Genomic DNA, 22,045 nt, shown 5'->3' on the forward strand with positions numbered 1-22,045 from the left:
GAGTTATTCACTTTTGCATTCTTTGTCAGGATATTTCAAGAGACTGCCAAAGTAATCTAGGCTATTGCCCTTGGTTGCCTTCCAGAGACTGAAGGTAAGTTCCTATTGCTGAAGACACAGTGTTCTTTGAACATGAGATTGGGAGTCTCAAAGCTGGATCTGACCTGAAAGACCCCTCTGATGATTAGTTTTTCATGTCCTGGGGAGGTGACATGCAAGCTGTCAACAGAGAAGCAGCCAACAGTTCCATTCAATAGTTCTATCAGCCCCAACAATGAGCTTCATGGCAGGGTTCCCTAAAGGCATAGCACTGACACCTATACATCAGTTGATGCCAACTGTTTTTTATTTTCTCTATAAGGCCTGCCTAGCAGAAGAAAACTAATGCATGCCGACTACTACAAACCTACCCAAGGACCAGGGGCAATGAGGTCATGGATCTTAGAGGAGAACCTTATATCACCAATTTAGAAAACCAGCATAACTCTTAACTGCTTTCTAAATATTTGTCATTCTATCCACAAATAATGGCAAGAAAGCGTCGGAGAAGCTTCTCTTTGCAGCAGCTGCAGACCACTACTGAGGTCTACAGCTGGTCAAAATGCATAGGACAACATATTGTTATAATGGGTACTTCTGTAACACAGCTCCTGAACTTCGGGGACAGGGCTTGCGAAGACTGCAGGAGCCAGAGGACCAGGATGTCTGCTGTACAATTCTGTCTCCTCCATAACAGAGGAGGTTCATCCATGATACCTCAACAATATAGCTACCTGCATCCATGAAGATATTACAAAGAGGAAATCTCAGGGGGCACCACCCGCTCATAGACAAATTACTATGAGCTACTACTCAAGACGTCAGAGGAAGGAAGAATGAATTGTTCCTAATTGGTTATCCAATACTAGTGTTCATCCCTGAAATTTTTTACACACACACACACACACACACACACACACACACACACACACACACACACATTCAGCCATTTGCATTTATGCATACATATGCATATATATGCATACACACATAGTATATATGAAATGAGTGTAGGAAATGAGAGGCCAGGACAAGGATTGGAGGAAGGAAAGGAAAGGGGAGAGGGAAAGGGAGAATGTATTTATATTTTAACTTTAGAAGATAAAAATAAGCAAAACTTTTACATGGAAAGACTATTATTATGACTGCTTTTATGGAAGATTATACTTCTCCAAATGGTCACAATGATCTATTTTTTTCTCAAGCATTTCCAGAAGGTTCTTTTCCTCCCTTCAAGTAGTAGATTCTATGTTTCCTCCTTTTAATGCGGGGAAGGTCTTTTGTAACTTTGATTAGTAAAATGTAACAAGATTTATGGTTTGTGATTTCTTACATTAGGTTACAAAATGGTTTCTTTTCTGCTTTACCCTCTGATCCTATCTGGCAAATTTGGAGCCCTGAATCACTATGATGCAAAGATGATGGGGATGGGGTGGAAAGTGGTGAAATTCAGGGAGTGTGTGTGTGGCGGGGAGACTCAAAACCTTCATTTGTTGAAGCCCTTGCCTGTTTGAGTCTTGACAGCCAGCCACTGTTTGATGTCAGTCTTGTGAGATATCTTAAAGCTCTAATTGTTCAGCTAAGCCTAAAAACAAAAAGGTGGAGAGAAAGTCATTGCTGTTTAAGTGAGAGAGTTTGACTTGCTGTGAGGCTAGTATCAGCTGAATAAGATTTTCTAGAGATGTTAGGATGTGTCTGTTGGACCAGCTAGCATACTGACAAGGAAAATGCTCAATAAAGCTTTATCTTTGTTATGGTTGGATTATTCGTCCCTCTCCTCAGACGGTCTTCATATTTTTTTATTTTTGGATGGGGAAAACTATCTTACACTCTGACATTTCTGACAAATAATATTGTACCACACATTTCATTAGAAACTAGATGTTTTCTAAAGTGGTTCTTACTGAACATGCATAATAAAATATCGTATGACTACTCGCTGAACTTATAGCTCACATTCAAATGCTCCCTCAGACTAAAGCATTGGGCTTTAATTTTATTTTTAAGATTTTGTTTTATTTTAATTATGTGTATATTTCTCTGTGATGTGGGGGGCATATACGTGGGCACACACTCACTCTGGTACAGGTATGTGGAGTCCAGACGTATTTGGTCCCTAGGAACTAGAGCTAAAGTTTGGGGTGTGTAGCCTGACTTAGGAGCTAAATATCCAACTCCAGGCCACTGCAGGAGCAACACCTGTTCTCAATCAATGAACCATATCTCCAGCCATGAGTTCTAATTTTTTCTGTTTGAACTTACTGGTATACTTTTAAACGTGGAAATTAGAGACAAACAAGTAGCAATTTTTTTCCTATTTAGCAATGCATAGAATTAAATGGTGTCAGAGAGAAACCTCACTAAATAGTCGCACTGCAAACACATAGTTTCCCACTTCTTCTAAGCAGAGTTCTGAAATAAATTAAAAACAACAACAATTGAATTATAGTATATGCTTCACAGAGTTTCCAATCTAGTTAGAGACAAAAACAGATGCATAAAATAATATGTCAGAACTTCACTGGCCTATGATGGACAAATAATTTTTTGTGTAAGTATATATAAATTCTCATTTAATTGAGGTAAAAGTGATAGATAGAACTTTTTAGCATAAGAATATAAATATTTTGCCATTTGTTCATATGGTAGTAGATTGTGCTGTCACTAAAATCTTAGATTGAGTTATATAAAATTATGTAAAATGTAACTATTTCATATAATAGAGACTCACATACCATGTAGCTTAGAAACTGACCCATATTAGGAACTTCAATCAACCAAATATATCCAGTTTTTTATTTATTTTTTTAGATTTATTTATTTATTTTGTATACAGTGTTCTGTGTGCATGTATGCCTGCAGGCCAGAAGAGGGTACCAGATTTCATTACAGATGGTTGTGAGCCACCATGTAGTTGCTGGGAATTGAACTCAGGACGTCTAGAAGAACAATCAGTGCTCTTAACCTCTGAGCCATCTCTCCAGCCCCCCAGTTTTTTATTTTTAGTATTAATTATGCATAGTTGTATGTATGTGGTATGTGCACATGGATATGACCACTTGCTAAAGGCAGAAGAGGATGTTGGAGCTGCAAGAGGTGGAGTTTCAGACAGTTGCGAGTCACCTAACAAATATGTTGGGACCCAAACTGGGAGATCCTCTAGAAGCAACAGACATTTAATTGCTGATTCATCCCTCCATCCCTTCATGTTCAGTTCAAAACAAATCCCACATTAAATCAAGGAACTTGACTTGTTTCTAAGCAAATGCTCCATGCAACTTTGTCTAATGGCATTTCCATCTACACTCTACTATGACAGAATAATTCCTCACCTGGGGAACTTAATTTTATTTCTTTATTTCAGGTTAGGATATTTCCCCAACGTTTTGGTAAATGGAGACCTTTGACTGAAAGACTATTTTCTTATGTAATTCACCCTGTGCTCGCATTGTGGACAGGCAACAAAAGAGTCAATGCATTTCCAGAAATACTATTTCCATAATGATTTCACTCAAGGAGCATGTGTTGTCTCATAGTCATGATCTAAATGTTCTCTAGACAAACCTAATGAGTAGAAGCTGAAGAATACCAGAAATAATAAATTCATGCCACAATAGTGTTTTAACTACAAAATCAAATTCAATAGTCAAGAGTCTTTAGTCAAAATAATGAGCTAATGTTTATAGTTTGAAATTATCCCTTAGGGACATTCTTACTGGTTCTTAAAAGTAGTATTTCAATTTTACTGTGTTTCAGAGCCTTCTTCCAATGAGGGGCAGTGTTTAAATCACATCACAGGATTTGTTAGATTTATATGCTTTCAATATCAGTTGTACCCTCGTTGATGTTATTTGAAGGAGCTTAGAGTCCATTCTAGCTTAAATATCATCACTTTAGTTCAGTGAAACCAAAGGTGTTTCCCATAATGTTCTTAGAGTGTGGGAAATATGTTTGTTTGTTTTTTGGTCCCATTGACTTTGGGTACCTGAGCCATTTTTAAGGCATGTGCATAGTTAGGGAAGATGAAATAGTAGACCCGATTGCTAAATATCTTACCAATACAGTCAGAAATGCACAAGATTGATTGTATTCCACTTAAAAAACATGATGTGCATATTAAATATGCCGATTTGAAAATGGGTCACAAATGACATTACTTCAAAATGCCAGAGGATCACTCTTTACATGCCACAGAATATATTAAAGGTTTAGCAACATTGAATCATAAATAAACGTTCTTTTTTTTGTGGGGTATTTTAATTCATCCTAACCTTGCATAGTGCCTGTAACAAAATTTCTATGTAAATTGATTAAAGGAATTATCTTATAAAGATGTTTAATTTGAAATAATATACCATGTAAAATGGGTCTTGAGCATAAATAGTCAAAATTTACTTAAATCCAATTTTTAAAAATCTCATTTGTGTTGGAATCATTGATAATCTCAAAACCAATGTTTGTGATTGGGGAATAAACTTGAATTCTCCCTGGCTTCCAGCATTCTACAGGTGTAGTAAGAATTTGTAATTTGCTTTGCTTCTTATTCCCAACGTTGTTGCTGAAGAGGTTAGCCCTCTTGTTTTGTTCTGGTTGGAAACCTTTGACTTTCTACACTGTAGGAGCGCTATAGGAACTCCTTCAGCCAGTAGCCTTTACGAAACCAGCCAACTTGGGTGTGACCTATTATTATACTATAAATGCCTATGTAAAGCCCAAACTCTCTTGCTCTTTCTTAAAGCTGCTGGATTCAGTTCCTGTTCCCTGTTCATGCAGAGGACTGTGATCTGTGAGTCTACCCCTAAATAAATAACCCTTATTATACTCAATTCTGAGCTAGTGTGGGATTTCTTTTTAGCGTCTATCTTCATAGGAGGCTGTATAAAATAGTTCCTGCACTGGCTTTTCTTTTCCTCTTCAGTAAGGTGTGCTATTCAGTTGCCCCATTATAAAAGTATATAAGAGGAACACAAATTATTTAATGACTATGATACTTTTGTTCCCCTCTTCTCTCCCCATTGCACATAGACATGGACATTAGAAAAATTCTAATGGTCTGAATTGCACAAATTGAATGACCTTATCCCAATGCCAACTTCTGGTTGGTTTCCTTTCATCAGTCTTCTGATGAAATACTTAAAACCATTGTTTTCTTATCGAAGCGTCATAATATATAGGTTCTTCTAATCCATTTACATTATAGAGCTATATAGAGCATTGTGGAGGAACTACACACAGAATAGGCTTAGTCTCAATTGTAGTGTGGTCTAGAATAAAGAAAATGCTTCACATTCAAGACCTAGATGGGGAAAAAGTAACATTTTTCATACATATGCTGGCTACATGCTGACATTTTTTTATATAGTAAGCTGTCTTAGTTTGGGTTTTTATTGTTGTGAAGAGACACCATGACCATGACAGGTCTTACAAGAAAACATTTAATTGAAGGGGCTCACTTACAGTTTAGAAGTTCAGTCCGTCATGACGGGGAGCATGACAGAGTGCAGGCAGAAGTGGTGCTGGAGCTGACAGTGCTTCATCTTGAGTAGAGGCAACAAGAAATCAGCTGACTTACTGGACGGTATCCTGGGTATATGAAACCTCAAAGCCCACCCCCATGGTAACAGGCTCCATCCAACAAGGCCGTACCCACTCCAACAAAGCCACACCTCCTAATAGTGACACTCCCCATGAGATTATGAAATTATGGGGTCATGGGGGCCAACTACATTCAAATTATCACATAGGCTCTCTTAGCTATATTATTAAAGCCATTTTGCCTGTTTCATGATTACTTTTTATTGTAGTTATTTTATTTTGCTATTGAGATAAGGTTTCAATAACAAACAAACAAAAAACAGTTTTCCTGGACTCTCTCTCTGTAGACCAGGCTGGCCTTAGACTCACAGAGATCATCCTTCTTCTGCCTTCTGAGTGCCTGGAATAAAGAATAAAAGCATTTGCTACCATATGTTTCATATTGCTTTTGAATGTTGCAGGTAGAAAATTAAAATTAGACTTATGGTCGAAAAAAAATCAGGCATTTTGCTTAGAATGACATGAAAGAGAGAAACTTGTTTTTTGTCTTTATTTTTACTTTTATAAAACTTTCATTTCTCCAAATAAAATAAACACATATTAGATAGTGTCTTTAAAATTAGAGTTGGCCTTGGATACATACAACCCAATGTGTTTATTATAGTGAAGGAGAAGGAGGAAATGGAGGAAGAAGAGGAGGAGGAGGAGGAAAAGGAGGAGAAGAAAAAGAAGAGGAAGAGGAAAAAGGAGGAGGAGGAGGAGGAAGAAGAGGAGGCCAAGCAAAATCTTGTAAGTGAAATGGTATCTACACTGGGTAGAGATTATAATATTGTAGGGGATCTTCATGATGATGGAGTCGCATTCCACCAGACTATGTGAACATTGTAGGATGCATAGAAGAATAATATGTAAAGTGAATTAACATACAAGCACACACACACACACACACACACACAATGTATGTACGTATAATGTGGTGATGGGGTAGCAACCTACAGCCTAGACCACGGTAGGTAATTATTCTATTACCTTGCTAAACTAATACCAGTGTTTCACTTGGGTCTATCTAAGTTAGTATCTGACTATTTCCAAACTTGAAATAGTTGTCAAAAATATGAGGGACTCCTGTAGCCTTGGATGATCCCTCACTGAAGAGTTAAGCCTGCGGTCTTTATTATGTCCTCAGTGTCTAAAACAAACTATTTTAGGGATGAAGTAACTTGCTGAAATTACAAAGCTGGTTAGATGTTGACAGAGTTCTATCTAAACCTTTTAGTTCCCTGTTCATGTTCTTTCTCTGCATCAAGGTAGATAGTTTCCACTTTTAACTTGATTTCTACCTTCTGAAAAGCAATAGTCACTTTACTGTCTTAAATTGCAAATTACTTTTGTGCTATGCCGTGGAACCAATATATCCTCTATGGCTTATTAGCTGTGTTTTTGGAGACACACTGCATTGACTGTGCTGTTTTCAAAGGTGCTGGAGGTGGAATAGAGCATCGCTTCCCTGCCACAGAAGTTTGATGCCCTGCCTTTGCACAACAGCAGCAGATCTCCAAGGATCCACTCTTTTTCTCTTATTTTCATCAGCTAGGTCTGGGGAACATTAATAGTGTCTGTGGTTTGAGGAAAATGGTTCTGATTATGGTCTTTCGATCACTGCTTAGTGCGTGAAACGGATTGCTACAAGCCAGACTCTGCTGTCTTTTCTCTGTTGGGTCTGAGTTTGTTTTCACAAGAAATTACTTTTTTGTCTTGATTTTAATTGTGAATGACAGCGTCTTCCTTATTTCTGCAGTCTCTGTCTTATCCTGGTGGCCTTCACGTGGGGGATGCAATGCCTTCCATTTATGAGCAGCGCATGTTTCAAATAGAAAGTGGCCACCTCTCAGGTGCCAGGCACCATTCTGAGGATGGAATGGTGTATACGGCTGAGTGCCATACCTGCAGCCTGCTAAGAAATCCAGTGTTAGTTCATATACAAGCTCAGGATTGTGTGGGAACATCTCAGTAGTGAACACGAAGCTGGTCAGATAGTGGAAAGAATTTCTGAGTAAGTAGTATTTATATTGGGAGGAAAAATAACTGGAGTGGGAATAGCTGGGAGAAGAAGAGGATTTGCAGCAGGAAGTCATTCTGACTTGCTGTTTGTTCAGTTAGGAGTTTGGTTGGAGAGTAGAGATAGAGGGTGACGGCAATAACAGTAGGCAGAAGGAAGAGATTAAGGAGAAGCAATCCATCAATGCTGAAGAGATAATTTTCAAAAGTAATATATCACACAATACCGCACACAATGTGATTTATTATGAATTACTAAAGTGATTTCATTTATAGTATAAAATTCAGACCATCTCATAAGTATATTTTATGCAACACAAATGAAAACAAATTTTAAGCTGATATCATGGCAAGCTCATGTTTCCGTGCTCATATTTATATTTGTTATCTGTTGCATATTCACTTCATTAGAATGCCAGGGTCTGTACCATCCTCACCATTGGAGACATTTACTTCATGACAAATAGGCTTCATTAGTAGCGGTTTGAGGCGTTATTACTTATTCATCTATGAAGGTTGAAAAGCTTTCACTAATTCATTTTCCAGAAAGGATCATTTTAAAGTCCAAATATTTTCTTACTCTTCAAATGAGGGAGAAAATGTACTTTTTTTTCAGATTGTCTCAATGCTCAATTTAAGCCCTTAAGTGAAAAAAAAAAGACTTAAATCAACTTCTCAATTTGATCAGTCAATCTAAGTTGGGAATGAGGTAATATGGTTGAGTAAGGGGATTCAGTGAACATGCCCCTTGCAAACCTTGTATTGTGTCTTCATCATTTGGCAAGTGTATTGTGTCCCTTCATTGGTCCATTAGGCTCTGCCTGCCTCAGGTAATCAAACTTCAAAATTGATGTAGCATTTTCTGTGGATGTGGTTTATAGGAATCAATGAATTAAATATAGCTTGTAATGTTCAAATAATAGGATATTAATCATTTATGAAAATTTAAAGTTACAACTAAATCGCAAATCCATTACTATTTTGGTGAATTTGAACGGGAGGAATCATGGGCAGGCATTTTAGGGGTTTTGAAATATTGAAGTCTGTATGTAATTTTTATTATAGTACCTATGAAGCTAATTATGTTGTGTCTTAAAACAGTCCATATTCACTTTTGTATTTTGTAAGTAGATGACTCATGTTTCTGATTACTAAGTTATGCCCCAGGCTGGTCAGCACGTTAGATTATCTAGCAATAATCTTTTCTCATTTGATTGTCTGTCCTCGTTTTCCATTACAAACACTGCTGGTTTATATTTGTTAGTAGATTGCTAGAGTGAAGAAGATAACAAAGGTACACCATTCTCTTGTTCTGAGAACTTGCAAGGAAAATAGATTAATCGAAGGATTAATAGAAGGATCGAGAAATCAAGATGCAACAAAAGGAACATCGTCCCCTTTCAGTTTCTCTCTTCAATAAGCAGCAAGTAGCCATGTGTATCAACTTTCGTAAATGTGGTCGAAAAGAATTGCTTTGTTGTACACAGCCCTTTACTGCTTTTGTGAAATGGAATCTAACTTAAGACTTTTAAACCCCAACTGGATGTAAAACATCAATTGAACAGAATCTGACTTAAGACTTTTAAACCCCCACTGGATGTAGAACATCAATTTAACAGTCATGTCACTTGATGTCAGTAGATAGGTAGAGGTGAGTTTGCCCTTCACTTAAAAAATATATATCATTTAAAAAGCAACTAGCTGGGATTCAACCCCTACTCACTCACAGACTTTTAGCAAACACAGCCCACATTCCAGTATCTGTAATGTCCTAGCTTTCCAGAGAGTAAAACTAGTTTTGCCAAAGGTGAACTCAGGGGGTGGGGGTGGATTAGGGAGAATGGGTGGAAGTGAGGAAAAGAGAGAGAAAATAAATGAGACTCGGATGAAACGATGAGCTGCAGTCCACTTTCACTCGATTGATTCTTTTTGACGCACCCTCTGGTTTTATCACCCTCTGGCCTTTCCTTTTGGTTCTGTCCTCACTCAGGCTCCCTAGCTAGCTCCTCAGCCTATCTCTTTAAATGACAGCTGCGGCTCCAGTCCCGGTTCGGGGCTTGACGTCAGTGCCACCTCCTGGGCTGCGAGTAGTTAGCGCCCGCGCCCGCGCCGGCGCTCCTGGCTGCGGCGCGCTAGCTCGCTAGCGGCGGAGGGAGAGTTTTCTTTGCTCCGGCCCCGCCTCCCGCCCTCCCCTCAGAGAGCCGCGCGCAGCCCCTGAACCTCTCCAAGTCTCTAGCACACTTGCAGCCGGTCGCCCCAAAGGAGCAGCAGTGCCCGCGGAGCTCCATTCCTGAGCTCCTCTGCCCGATGGAGCTCGGGTGCCGCCGACGCCACTGCTGCCCGGAACCCTGAGCCTCTCCGTGTGTCCAGAGGACCGAGCCGGCCAGTCCGAGAGTGCAGAGTCCCCGAGCGCACACCGAGGACAGGGGACCTCGAGGTTCTGGAAGCACGCCGTGCCGCTCGCCCGGGTTAACTGGCCGGCGGTGGGTGACCATGGCACTGAAGGACACGGGCAGCGGCGGCAGCACCATCCTCCCCATCAGCGAGATGGTGTCAGCGTCCAGTTCTGGCGCTCCTCTGGCCGCCGCCCCGGGGCCCTGCGCCCCGTCGCCCTTCCCCGAGGTAGTGGAGCTGAATGTTGGCGGCCAGGTCTATGTGACCAAGCACTCTACGCTGCTCAGCGTCCCGGACAGCACTCTGGCCAGCATGTTCTCGCCCTCTAGTCCCCGGGGCGGCGCTCGGCGCCGGGGCGAGTTGCCCAGGGATAGCCGAGCGCGCTTCTTCATCGACCGCGACGGTTTCCTCTTTAGGTACGTTCTGGATTACCTGCGGGACAAGCAGCTGGCGCTACCCGAGCACTTCCCCGAGAAGGAGCGGCTTCTGCGCGAGGCAGAGTTCTTCCAGCTCACCGACTTGGTTAAGCTGCTGTCGCCCAAGGTCACCAAGCAGAACTCGCTCAACGACGAGGGCTGCCAGAGTGACCTGGAGGACAATGTTTCCCAGGGCAGCAGCGATGCACTGCTGCTGCGTGGGGCGGCGGCCGGTGGCGCGCCCTCGGGCTCTGGAGCGCATGGTGTCAGTGGCGTTGTCGGTGGCAGCGGCGCTCCGGACAAGCGCTCTGGCTTCCTCACCCTGGGCTACCGTGGCTCCTACACGACAGTGCGTGACAACCAGGCAGATGCCAAGTTCAGGCGTGTGGCGCGCATCATGGTGTGCGGACGCATAGCCTTGGCCAAAGAGGTCTTTGGGGACACTCTTAATGAGAGTCGCGACCCTGACCGGCAGCCGGAGAAGTACACGTCCCGCTTCTACCTCAAGTTCACCTACTTGGAGCAGGCGTTCGACCGACTGTCTGAGGCCGGCTTCCACATGGTGGCGTGCAACTCCTCTGGCACTGCCGCCTTTGTCAATCAGTACCGAGACGACAAGATCTGGAGCAGTTATACCGAGTACATCTTCTTCCGTAAGTTAGCAACCTACCTACCTATGCATTTCATACCCTTTCTCCACCAAGGCAGACTTGCTGCGAGAGGAGCCCCGCTGTGGCCAGGAAGGGATGTTCCCTGCGGGAGTGCCCTGGCGGCAAGTCTGCTAATCAGTACCGGAGGTCCCCCTCCAGCGTCCCTTGAGTAGTGCAGTGTAAGCATCCTGGTCTCCCACGCCCCGCCCTTCCCCCTGCATTACTGAATTCAGGTTCTCATCCTGAATTTATTCATCCTGTCCTCTTGCCGCGCCTAATTCCAGGATCCTCTGGACACCCTTCACAGCACAGGCACAGGGTTAAGAGGAGACAGAGCACTGTCTGTGCCTATGGGCCATCCTCCTCTTGTCTGATGAGATGCAAGTTTAGGGCCGTTTATTTGAGCGTTCTTCTAAGGGGCGAACTAGTGTGAAGACAGGGCAGCTCACGCCAGAATTATTTTCTGTGGTGCGGTCCCTCAGTCCCGCGCAAGAGCTCCAGTTGTATGTGATTTTGGAAGGGAACAATTCAAGAGGCTGTGAATGTACCTCTAGAGCACTTCCTCCTGGGTGCTCCCTCACACATGAGGGCTGCTAATGTAACATGCCCTCCAGTAACTAGTAACAAGATAGGTTTTCCTTTGTTGCTTACCTCCAGTGCAACTGTCCAATGTTTTGAACAGGGCTCAGAGGGGAGAATTGAGTTTTGGCTTGTGTGTGTGTGTGTGTGTAAAGGAGCAGAGTGTTGAATCAACTTGACCAAGGTAAATAAATGCATCACTTTCTAAAAAAAGGAGAGTCTGTGGGAATTCTTAGACAAGATGCTGTGTTTCCAGATGGGGCTTTGTTGAGTTCAAAAATCTCAAACAACATCACAGTCTTAATATGCAGGGGGTTGTGGGTTTATCATGAGTGAGGCTAGGATTGCAAGGTGAAGAAAATAAAAAGTACGGATGGCAGCAGGGAGATTATTTGGCATTTTCACTCGGCAAGATATAAGAAGCTTGAAAACCACACACACGCGCCTGTGTGTGTGTGTGTGTGTGTGTTCAGTCGGGTGGAGACAGCACTAAAAGCCTATAATGGAAGTAGTCTGGCTTTCATTGCGTTTGGTTTGCTAAGAAGCTCTCAGTTGCAAAGCAAAAATGAATAATTTTCTACACTTGACTAGAGAGAGTGGAAGGGGCCTCTTTTTATACAGGTGCAGGATTGATTGGAAAGTGGTTCAGTGGTTCAGCGAGAGTATATATACATATTTTTTTGGTAACCTTGGAGGTAGAGTGACAACATATTACTTCTGAAAGTTAGATGACCTTTTGAGATAGCATTGGAGCAGCAAATAAATATCCAGGGAAGTGATAAATAAAATCCAATCCCTTTGCTTATTTATTTATCATTTATGAAGGTCTACCTGTATTGTCCATGCTGGCCTTGAATTCTCAATCCTCTTGCCTCTTCCTTCTGAATGCTGTCAGCAAAGGACTGATGCTCATTGCCTTTACTGTATCAAAAAAAACCTTGTTACACAGGAAAAATGACTGGTATTTGGGAGAGCACAAAAGAAAAATTGATACTTTCTTGTTTGTGTAAAATTGGCGTCTGGCATCTATTTGATTTACATTAATCAATTAAGATATTTAAATAAAGTACTCCCTATCATTGAGACACCAGGATTTTGGAAACATTAAGCCTCCAAGCTATTTTTACCAAGGCTATATTATGGTTTGTATTGTTTTGATTTTCTTTCAGAAGATATAAACACGAGGGTATTTTTAGATTTTGTTATTAACTGCAATACTAGGGGACAAACCAGAGAGCACCGAGTAGAATGATGGAGGTGGTTTTTCAGGACAGGGTCTTCCACAGGTTCAGGCTGGTGTTCTGACTCTGAACCCTGCGATGCTATACACTTGGCAGCATGTCTGCCTAAGTGTGAGTGGTGTGCTTATGGAGTGAAGTTTCTTATATTTCAGACGTGTGTCTCACAACTTTGGTCTTGCTTTCTTCCCTCCCTTTACTGTTCATTGCAAAACGAAGATTCAGTCTGTAAACTAGGGTAAACCAGTGTACACAATAACAACTTGAAGTTAGAAACTGTTAATTTAATTAAGAATAATTATGGAGTAGGGTCATCTGTCTATGTGTTACTTTCATTGGTTAATAAAGAAACTGCCTTGGCCCTTCACCTCATCACTACAGAATATGATTTGAAAATTACCCGAAATTTAGTGTCTGTTGCATATTTGGAACTAGAAGTGACATTAAATAAAAAAATCAAAATTTCAAGTTATTAAAAAAATGCCACTTCTTGTGTATTACTGTCCTAGTGAGTTCTCAGATTTATGCATAACAGCCCTAGGGATTAGACTTCTTCATGGATTATCCTAATTTAGTGGGAGAAACACATAATTCAAGACTAAAGTTTTGACTCTTGAAGTTCTAATCAAATTGGTGATCCACCAAATATATTTTCATTTTTGGGGGTATAAAATTTATCTTAAATACTAGTAAACTCCTTTTTATCTGTGTTTTGAACAGCTGCATTCTATCTGCAGAGATCATTTTGAATTGAATTCCTCTCCATTATTTGCAAGTAAGGCACATTCTAATGCCTCCTCTCCTGTTTCCATTCTTTTCACGTTGGGTAATGCCAAAATGCTACTGTTTTGCTGGACAGACCTCTATTGGAAGCGTTTATTAATGATAGTCATATGATCCAAGTTTCTGCTCATGTTTTGATCAGATAAAGACTGCTTCATTTATTTATACGTATGACCTCTTTGCCACCATTCTCTTATCAAAGTGTACAGCATACACTTCTTTAGCATTATATGTCAGGCATTTTAAGAAATCTTTTGAATTTAGGTTGCTGATGAATTTAGTGGCTTGATGCTACCCCCAAAGCAGCCGCTAAACACAGGGAATGAAATTTAGTGCTCACTGTCAATCCAAAGTTTCCAAAGAAGGGAAGAGGATGGCGGATGATTCCGTAATCCTGGACAATGCCATTTACTAAACGTGGGTGCGGGCCAAATTGTTTACTTTTTTCTGTTTTAGTTTCTCCCCACTTGTATAATGGATGTTGCCATACTTTCAATTTTATGGAATTTGAGGGTCCATGTGAAATACTTCTTATAACAGAATTTGACTCAACAAGTGCTAGTTGGAACTATTCTATAGTTCATTATTTGTCAACAGTAATTTTTATTTTTATAGGAAGTATATTTAATTAAGTGGTTAATTGAAAATTAATTTTAAGAAAAACACACTAAATTTTCATAAGTTTACAGTACTTGAATATTGCTTTCTTGGAAATTGAATATTTCAAACCATGTCTCCTAGATGTTCCTATCATATTTCAATTTGTTTGAATCAAATCCATTTTGATACTCCCTACTAGGACTTGAAACTTCAGCAATATTTTTCTTATAAATATTAACCTTGTATTTAAGGTACCAAGTTCATATCTTCAAGATTATTGTCAAGCTATTAGACATTAAATACCACCCTCGTTGGGTTATAAGGACATACTTATCTCTTCTCATTCTTAACTCATTGTTTACAAAGACTTTTAAATATAATACTACTTACACCTTTGTGATAAAATTTCTTATTACTCCTCAATACTGAAGATAGATTTTCCTTTCTTGGGAAAAGCAGAATGATTTTCTGTATGGGGGGGGGCAGGTGATTGGTAAGTGAAATAGTGAAAACAGTGGCTTTTTAAAACAGAAAGGACAAATGCATTCTGTGCTCTAACAAAGAGCAGGTAGACAGGTGTATGCTGGAATGTGCTACGTAGACAGGTGTATGCTGTAATGTGCTATGCAGACAGGTGTGTGCTGGAATGTGCTAAGTGGATCAGCTGTGCTTCAAATCAGCATCATATGACTCCATCGTTCCTCACAGTGAGGACGGTGAACATAGATTCTCTCCTTGTAGCAGAACCTCAAATGTTGCTTGAGCCATCCATGTCATAGGTAGGTAGTTCCACAATGAAGCAGAGAGAAAGCGGAAACTCATTGGAATGCAGAAAGTTGGAATGCTGTGTGGTCTGATCCCACTGCTGTATAAGAACTCTAGACTCTTATTTGTGGCATCGTGTTCTCTCTAAAGTTATCTTCTTCACAATGAGAGGTCTTCTCCCAAAGACAACCCATAGTAAAAGGAACACTTACTATATACTTGGTTATGTATTGAGTGCTTTAGACACAGTACTTTCAGAACTATATGCTTGATTATGTATTGAGCGTTCTATACACAGTTCTTCCAAAACTATTCACTTGTTTGTATGATGAGTGTTTTTTACTCAATACTTCCTGTAACATTCCATGAGCTGGACATCGGCTCCCTAGTGCTTCAGTGAGAACACTGCTCTGGAGCTACCAGCTAATACCCGAGGTTAGCTCTGTACTGGAAACATTTAAAACACTCAAATAAGAAAACTTATTTTAATGTTAATTGAGTTTTCCAAGCTTCAACGTACAAGTGAAAAAAGTACTGTGTGCAGAGCTACCATGTTTGACAATAATAATTTTTAGCTTGTGAAAGATTTCTTTAAAACATAATAAATACATATTTTGTATCTTTTACTTGCTGAGTTCATTTATTAAGAGTATATAAATGTCTATAGTGTTCTTAAAATCAAAGTACCATATTTTCCTATCTTTAACACAATGGGGGGCAGTAATATCAATATTTCTAAACTTTTAATATCTACATGTTTGACAAATCACATATTTAAATAGTGTTTAAAGAAATTAATTTTTATCTTGGTAAATAGAGCACACCTTTTTGGAAAGTAGCAGAATGAATTGTGTGTTAATTATATAGCTGCTTCTTGCTTTTAAATCTTAACTAATCCCATTAAATTGTGTATTTGGTATAATTAGATTAAAATGTTCCAAATACATGCTGGGTATTGAGAGTGGTTTTCAGTAGTTTTGAAATCTGGAACATGGCTATATATCTAGAATCTGAAATTCTTGGAAAGTAGAGTTTCAAATTAACCTTAAATGTGGATTTAAACACAGACAGAATTTTTGAGACCTCCTTTTCATGGATTTTACAGTATTTGCTTCTCATAGCAACCAGAAGCCTACGAAGTATACTGATAGCTCCTCTAATCTAGTACAATAATTTTAATAATGAGAGTTGACAATTTCTGAAGGTTTTGTGAAACTCAAGTAAAGATTCTTTGGGTTTCATTTGTAGGATTTTAGTCAGTCTAACTGAGCATGCTCCAGGTGCTGACATTAGTAGAATACAGGAGTCCTATGCTCACCCTCAACATACTATAGGTGTCCCATGCTCTCACCCTCAATATGCTATAGGAGTCTCATGATCACCCTCTATTCACTGTAGGAGTCCCACGGTCACCCTCAACACAGTATAGTTGTCCCATGCCCACCCTCCCCTCACACACTGTAGAGTCCTATGCCCACCCTCAACATATTATAGGAGTCCCATGTTCACTCTCCACACACTGTAGGAGTCCCATGGTCATGCTGAACTCACTATAGTTGCCCCATGTCCACCCTTCCCTCAACATACTATAGGTTTCCCATGCTTACTGCAAACATATTATATTTGGCTCATGCCCACCCTCAACACACTATAGGTGTCCTATGCCCACCCTCAACACTCTTCTCAGTAGTTCTTGTTCAATGTCTTACGTGGAAGGAAATATCATTTTTTCTGTTTGCTTTTCTTTTTACCTTTTCATAGTTTAGTTTTAAACAGATTCTACATGAAATAGCTCAAGCTGTCCTGGGACTCTCTACGTAGCCCAGACTGGCCTCAAACTTACAGCAGTCCTCCTACTTGATATTGTAGACATGAGTCACAACAACTAACTATTCTTTTTTTCCCCTTCTCCCATTTGGTTCCTTCCTTCCCCTCTTCTCCCCTCCCTTCCCCTCCCCTCCCTTTTCCTCAATTTCTCTCTTCCCTTCTTCCTCCCACTCATCCTCTGCTTTCTCCTTTCCTCCCCTTCTCTCACCTCCTTGTTATCCCCTCTTCCCCCTTTTTTCTTCAAAGACCTACACAAAAGAGATAAGTACTCTACCTCAGTTAAAGCTGTATTATACCTCCTGGTCTCATAGTCATAATGTGGATTGAACCCTTGTTATAAATGGAGTGTCTTCGCTTCTATGTTGTTTCATTGTACCTTAATTGTAGGTCCAAAATGGAGTTTCTTATACATGTAATGCATAATAAATCTCTTTTTTCTTGTAAGTTTTTATTGTCACACTTTTGTGTTCTTAACTCTCATAAAATAGCCAACACCAGTGTTTAAGGATTTAATAAATGTCTGGTGTCTGAATGACTGTATAGATTACAGAATGAGCTAGAGATGTTAGAGATTCCATTAAGATAGCTATAAAGTTTTGGGATTTAGTTTCCTTACAGTTTAGAGTGCATTCATTGAGCACCTAGCAAGGAGTATCACTGACTATACGCACACAAACTTGACAAGACAGAAACCCCGCATTTAAGATGATCATATAAATCTTTATGTAAGTGTGAATTAGGTTATAGAGGTGATTCCTGGTAGTTGTTTGCAAGAAGTAGAAGTAATTTTATGAATACTGTAGAGTACTATAATTACACAGTGCTACAAAGAATGAAAATAAATAAAATGCTGACTGTGGGACAGATTAAGAAGATCTTGTATATTAAGTTGGTAGAATACAAGGTATCTTAGCTATATTTCTATTACTGCAATAGAAACCACAACTGTGGTAGCTTGTAGGAAAAAAAAAGATTTCTTGTTTATGGTTCTGATGGGATAAAAGACTGTCACTGCCAGGAGTTTTAGCAGCAAATAGCAAGCATTGTTGATGGTTCAGAAGCCTAGGACTCACATCTTAAACTTCAAGGAGGAAGCAAAGAGAGCGAACTGGCAACAGTGTGTGGCTTTTAAATCTGGACGCCTAACCTCAGTGCCTTTCTTCTTCCAGTAATGCCACAGCTCCAGATTCTATCCAAATAGTGCCACCAACTAGGCACCAAGTATTCAAACACCTGAACTTATATGGGGCATTCTAATTCAAATTACCACGCAAGGATGCACACACACTTCTTTGCATACCAATTGTTTGTGGGATAAAAGGAATGACAGATAAAATGCTAGTTTTGGTGTGGGGTTAAAGAAATAGCTTAACCATTAAGAGCACTTGTTACTCTTGGGAAGAACCCAGGTTTAGTTCTTAGCACATACATGGTGGCCTAAAGCAATCTGTACCCCAATTATAGGAGATCCAGTGCCCTCGTCTAGTGTCCACAAGTATGTAGCAACATAAGTACACACATTCGGTCCAAACACTAATACGCTTAAAGATAAATTATTAAAATTTTAGTCTCGGTGGAAATTAGAATCAGAAAATCTGTCTATATTGACCATATTTACAAATATATGGTGATAATAACAGTACTTATTTGATGCGTCTAATAGGATGTTTAGTAATTTCATGCTTAGTCACAAGTTAGTGCTCATACAGCACTTCGCAACCATTGTCACATTATAGATGTTTCTATAGGAATACAAAGTTCTATATGAACACAACCAAAGGATATAAGAAATATTCTGTTGAGTTCAGTAACCAGAATAGTCTGTGGTTTTACCATTTAGTTGGGTTATTTCAATATTTTCACTGTTTACTGTAACAAAAATTTTGATGATGGGTTTTATGCCTTAGTGCTTTCACATTCATTTGCATAACTGCATATTTTATGACTTACAGAACAGGGCAATTAGTACTGTTCAGTCAGAGGCAATGCTAGAACCTGCTCGCCATAAAAGTAAATTCTTGACAGCATGAATGATTTAATATTTCATAGATTCTTTGAAAACTACTGGCTCTATGTAGTAAACTACCCAATTTTGGATATTGGGAAAACAGTTTCTTTTCCCTTCCGAAGGAAATGTGAGAGGAGCAGATGTATCTACTTTATAGATTTGTTATACTGGTTAAATTACAAAATCTATATTAAGCACATAATCATATTAGGCATAAATAAAATGCTCAATAAGCACTAGCTATGGCGTTTCTTTAAGTTAAGAGCCCCACATACATAGACAATCTCTTTTATCTGAGAAGCGTTCAATATCGTAATTCTTTTGTAGAAAATAGAAAGCAATGGTTATTCAAAACTACCTGGGAAGGTTCTGTTATCATTAATGAGTTTTACATACGAACTACTCTTCTGCTCTTTATACTATTATTGCAACATGTTACTGAACATCTTTTTTTCTAGTTGACTGTCAAGCGTGCCTGAGAAGAACATATTTTTCCTGGCCTAGTTCTGGTACTGGTCAATTTTGATATATTTATTAAAAGCATGAGTTTTGGGCTGGGAAGACAGCTCAGTCATTAAAGGCAATGGCTTACAACCAAAATGTACAAGCACTTGTTCTCATGAAAATTGCCCCGATCTATGAGGCACATTCAGGTGAAGCACATCTTACATGTGTTCTTTACACTTGTGTTGGAAGTTTTTAGCTTCCGTTGTCAATAGTTTTATTCAAGAAACATTTGGACTCAAACATTGCCCGGAGTTTGGGCATGTGGCCAAAATTTAAGCTGCATTTCAGATTCAAATACACATATTTTCAAGTCTGGGAGAGCATTTAGCTGTCAACTCAATCAGTTCCTATTGAAAGTCTCTGACACTTTCTGAATATAAGCTTTCTGGTTGCTGTAATCCAGGTATTTGAAGAAAGGAGAGAAAAGCTGGCAGCCTTTCAGGGATAATTGTCTAACACTGTGACCTCGTTTTTTCCAGTCAGTAAAGGCTTCAGATAGCACTTCGCTTTGCAGGTGGAGGATAAAGATTTAGGAATTCAATTCCACAGAAACTTCCATTTTTGATAAGGCAGTGACTTCCATGGCAACTGTGCAATGAATGGTGGAGGATGTTCCTACAGTAGTTGTGAATTACTGGTTTCAAGTCTGTAAAGGCTTGGGGATGGATGAGTCTTTCATGTTGATTCTGATTTGTCATAAGAGAAAGAACTGACACTCAAAGTCTTTGGACTTATAGTGCTAATTTTCAAAATATATATGTCTTATTTTGTGTTCCTTTATTTTTCTATATTTCAGTTCTTAGGGCATAAAATAATAGAAATGTATTTTTTCTTTTATTCCCATAGACTGCAATACATAATATATGCCAAGTAATTTGTTTTGAATAACAATAGGGTTTATCTTCTTGTTTTAATGTGTCCAACTGTCATTTCTAAAGGAAAATGTATCAAGTATATTATTACAACCAAAACAGTTCTTAAAGAGTTACAGCCTTTCATATATTATCTCCTTTAATGACTTGAAAATTCAGAAATATAAAAACCATTAAACAAAGAGAAATAAAGTAAATAGATTTTTAAGGTATCCAATCTTATCTACTTTTTAGTCCTATTATTCCATCAAAGCAATCATGAATTCCTTGGTCGGTGTTATATAGCTGACAGATGCTGGCGGTATACCAGTGAATATTGGTGAACAGATATCCTGCCCTTTCTGACCATGGTCATGGCGTATGTTCTGGCATATGTTCCACTTATCTTTAGGATGCATGCTGTGTGACTAGCACGCTAAGCATCTTAGTTAGTTACTATTGTATCACTGTCACAACATACCATAACCTAGGCAACTTATAAAATAAAACATTTGATATTTGGCCTCACATTTCCAGAGAATTAGAGTCCATACGTATCATGCCAAGAAGCAAGGCAGGCATACATAACATTGGAGCACTAACTGAAAGCTTAAATCCTTTTAGCAATGGGGGGGGGGGGAAGAGAGAGAGACTACTAATTGGGAATGACATGGGCTTTATAGTCTCCAAGTCCACTCCCAGTAATACCTTCTCCTCCAAGGTCATACCTCCTAGTACTTTCCAAACAGTTCTACCCAATGAGGACTAAGTATTCATACATGAGCCTTTGGGGGCCACAATTGATTAAATATGCAATTAAAAAATATGATGGCCATGTGTGGAGGAGCTGCTCATGGCTGAAGACTGACTTTATCCTGTATTAATTTTTGCCCACTAGTCTAGGCATGATAGACTTTGTATATGTGTATGCACATGTGAGTGTGTGCAACACATACATATATGATATATGGTATACATATATGATAGAGTTTGTATATGTGCATGTACACATTCATGTAAATATATAAATATATATATGTACATATTTACAAGCATACAACAAAAATATTTGGGCAAATATCAAGGTTTTGTGTGATTGCAGACAACTAGAAATGTGTCCACAGAACAGTCACTAAACAATGGCCAGTTTATATTCTCAAATAAGGCATGCCTGAATTTCTGACAAAATTTTTGAGAAATATGAAGGAACTTTTTCCTCTATTGATAATCCTCTGGTCTCTGAAATACATCTGCGTTCTTTACTGACAAATTTTCAGTTTTCAAAAGTAAAATCTATTCAAGAGTTCAGATTTTTGCCATCATTTCAACATACACCATCTATTACTCAGAAGTAAATTCTAATGTCAAATTAAGGTGAAGGTTTTTCTTAGTTATCTTTGGTAAGTACCGTATAATTAAGATTAAATTAGAGCTTGAAAGTGATATTTTAATTCTATCACTCAAGAGGAAGAGACAGATGGATCTCTGTGAGTTTGAGGCCAACCTGGTGTACACAGTGAATTCCAGGACAGCCAGGGCTACCTAGAGAAACTTTGTCTTGGAAAACAAAACAGCAGTCACAACAAAAAGATTAAATTGGAAACAGCAGTGGTCTCCAGTTAGACGCTTCCTTTCACTCTGTAGATCTAGTATGGGTTACTTTAGTCTGCCTTGTGACAGTGGCCATAGATGTTTACCATATAACAGAAGAAAGAACCTTGCTATATTTATCAACGCTATCAACAAGTGCATTCAAGAATAAATATTGCCTGGAAGCCTAGGACTAAAGTTTTGC

The 22,045-nt window shown here is 39.3% G+C and overlaps 1 protein-coding gene across 1 annotated transcript in view; it reads left to right on the plus strand.

The window, feature by feature from the left end:
- Positions 1–7,863: 7,863 nt before the first annotated feature.
- Kctd8 (potassium channel tetramerization domain containing 8) overlaps positions 7,864–22,045 on the plus strand; it is a 207,263-nt gene continuing 193,081 nt past the window's right edge. Inside the window, exon 1 of the mRNA XM_075943312.1 lies at positions 7,864–11,095. Within this exon, the coding sequence (XP_075799427.1) occupies positions 10,126–11,095 (970 nt within the window). The 5' untranslated portion in view covers positions 7,864–10,125. The remainder of the gene's footprint in view (positions 11,096–22,045) is intronic.

This window comes from Microtus pennsylvanicus, chromosome 12 (assembly GCF_037038515.1).
Source record: "Microtus pennsylvanicus isolate mMicPen1 chromosome 12, mMicPen1.hap1, whole genome shotgun sequence".
NCBI classification, from domain to species: domain Eukaryota; kingdom Metazoa; phylum Chordata; class Mammalia; order Rodentia; family Cricetidae; genus Microtus; species Microtus pennsylvanicus.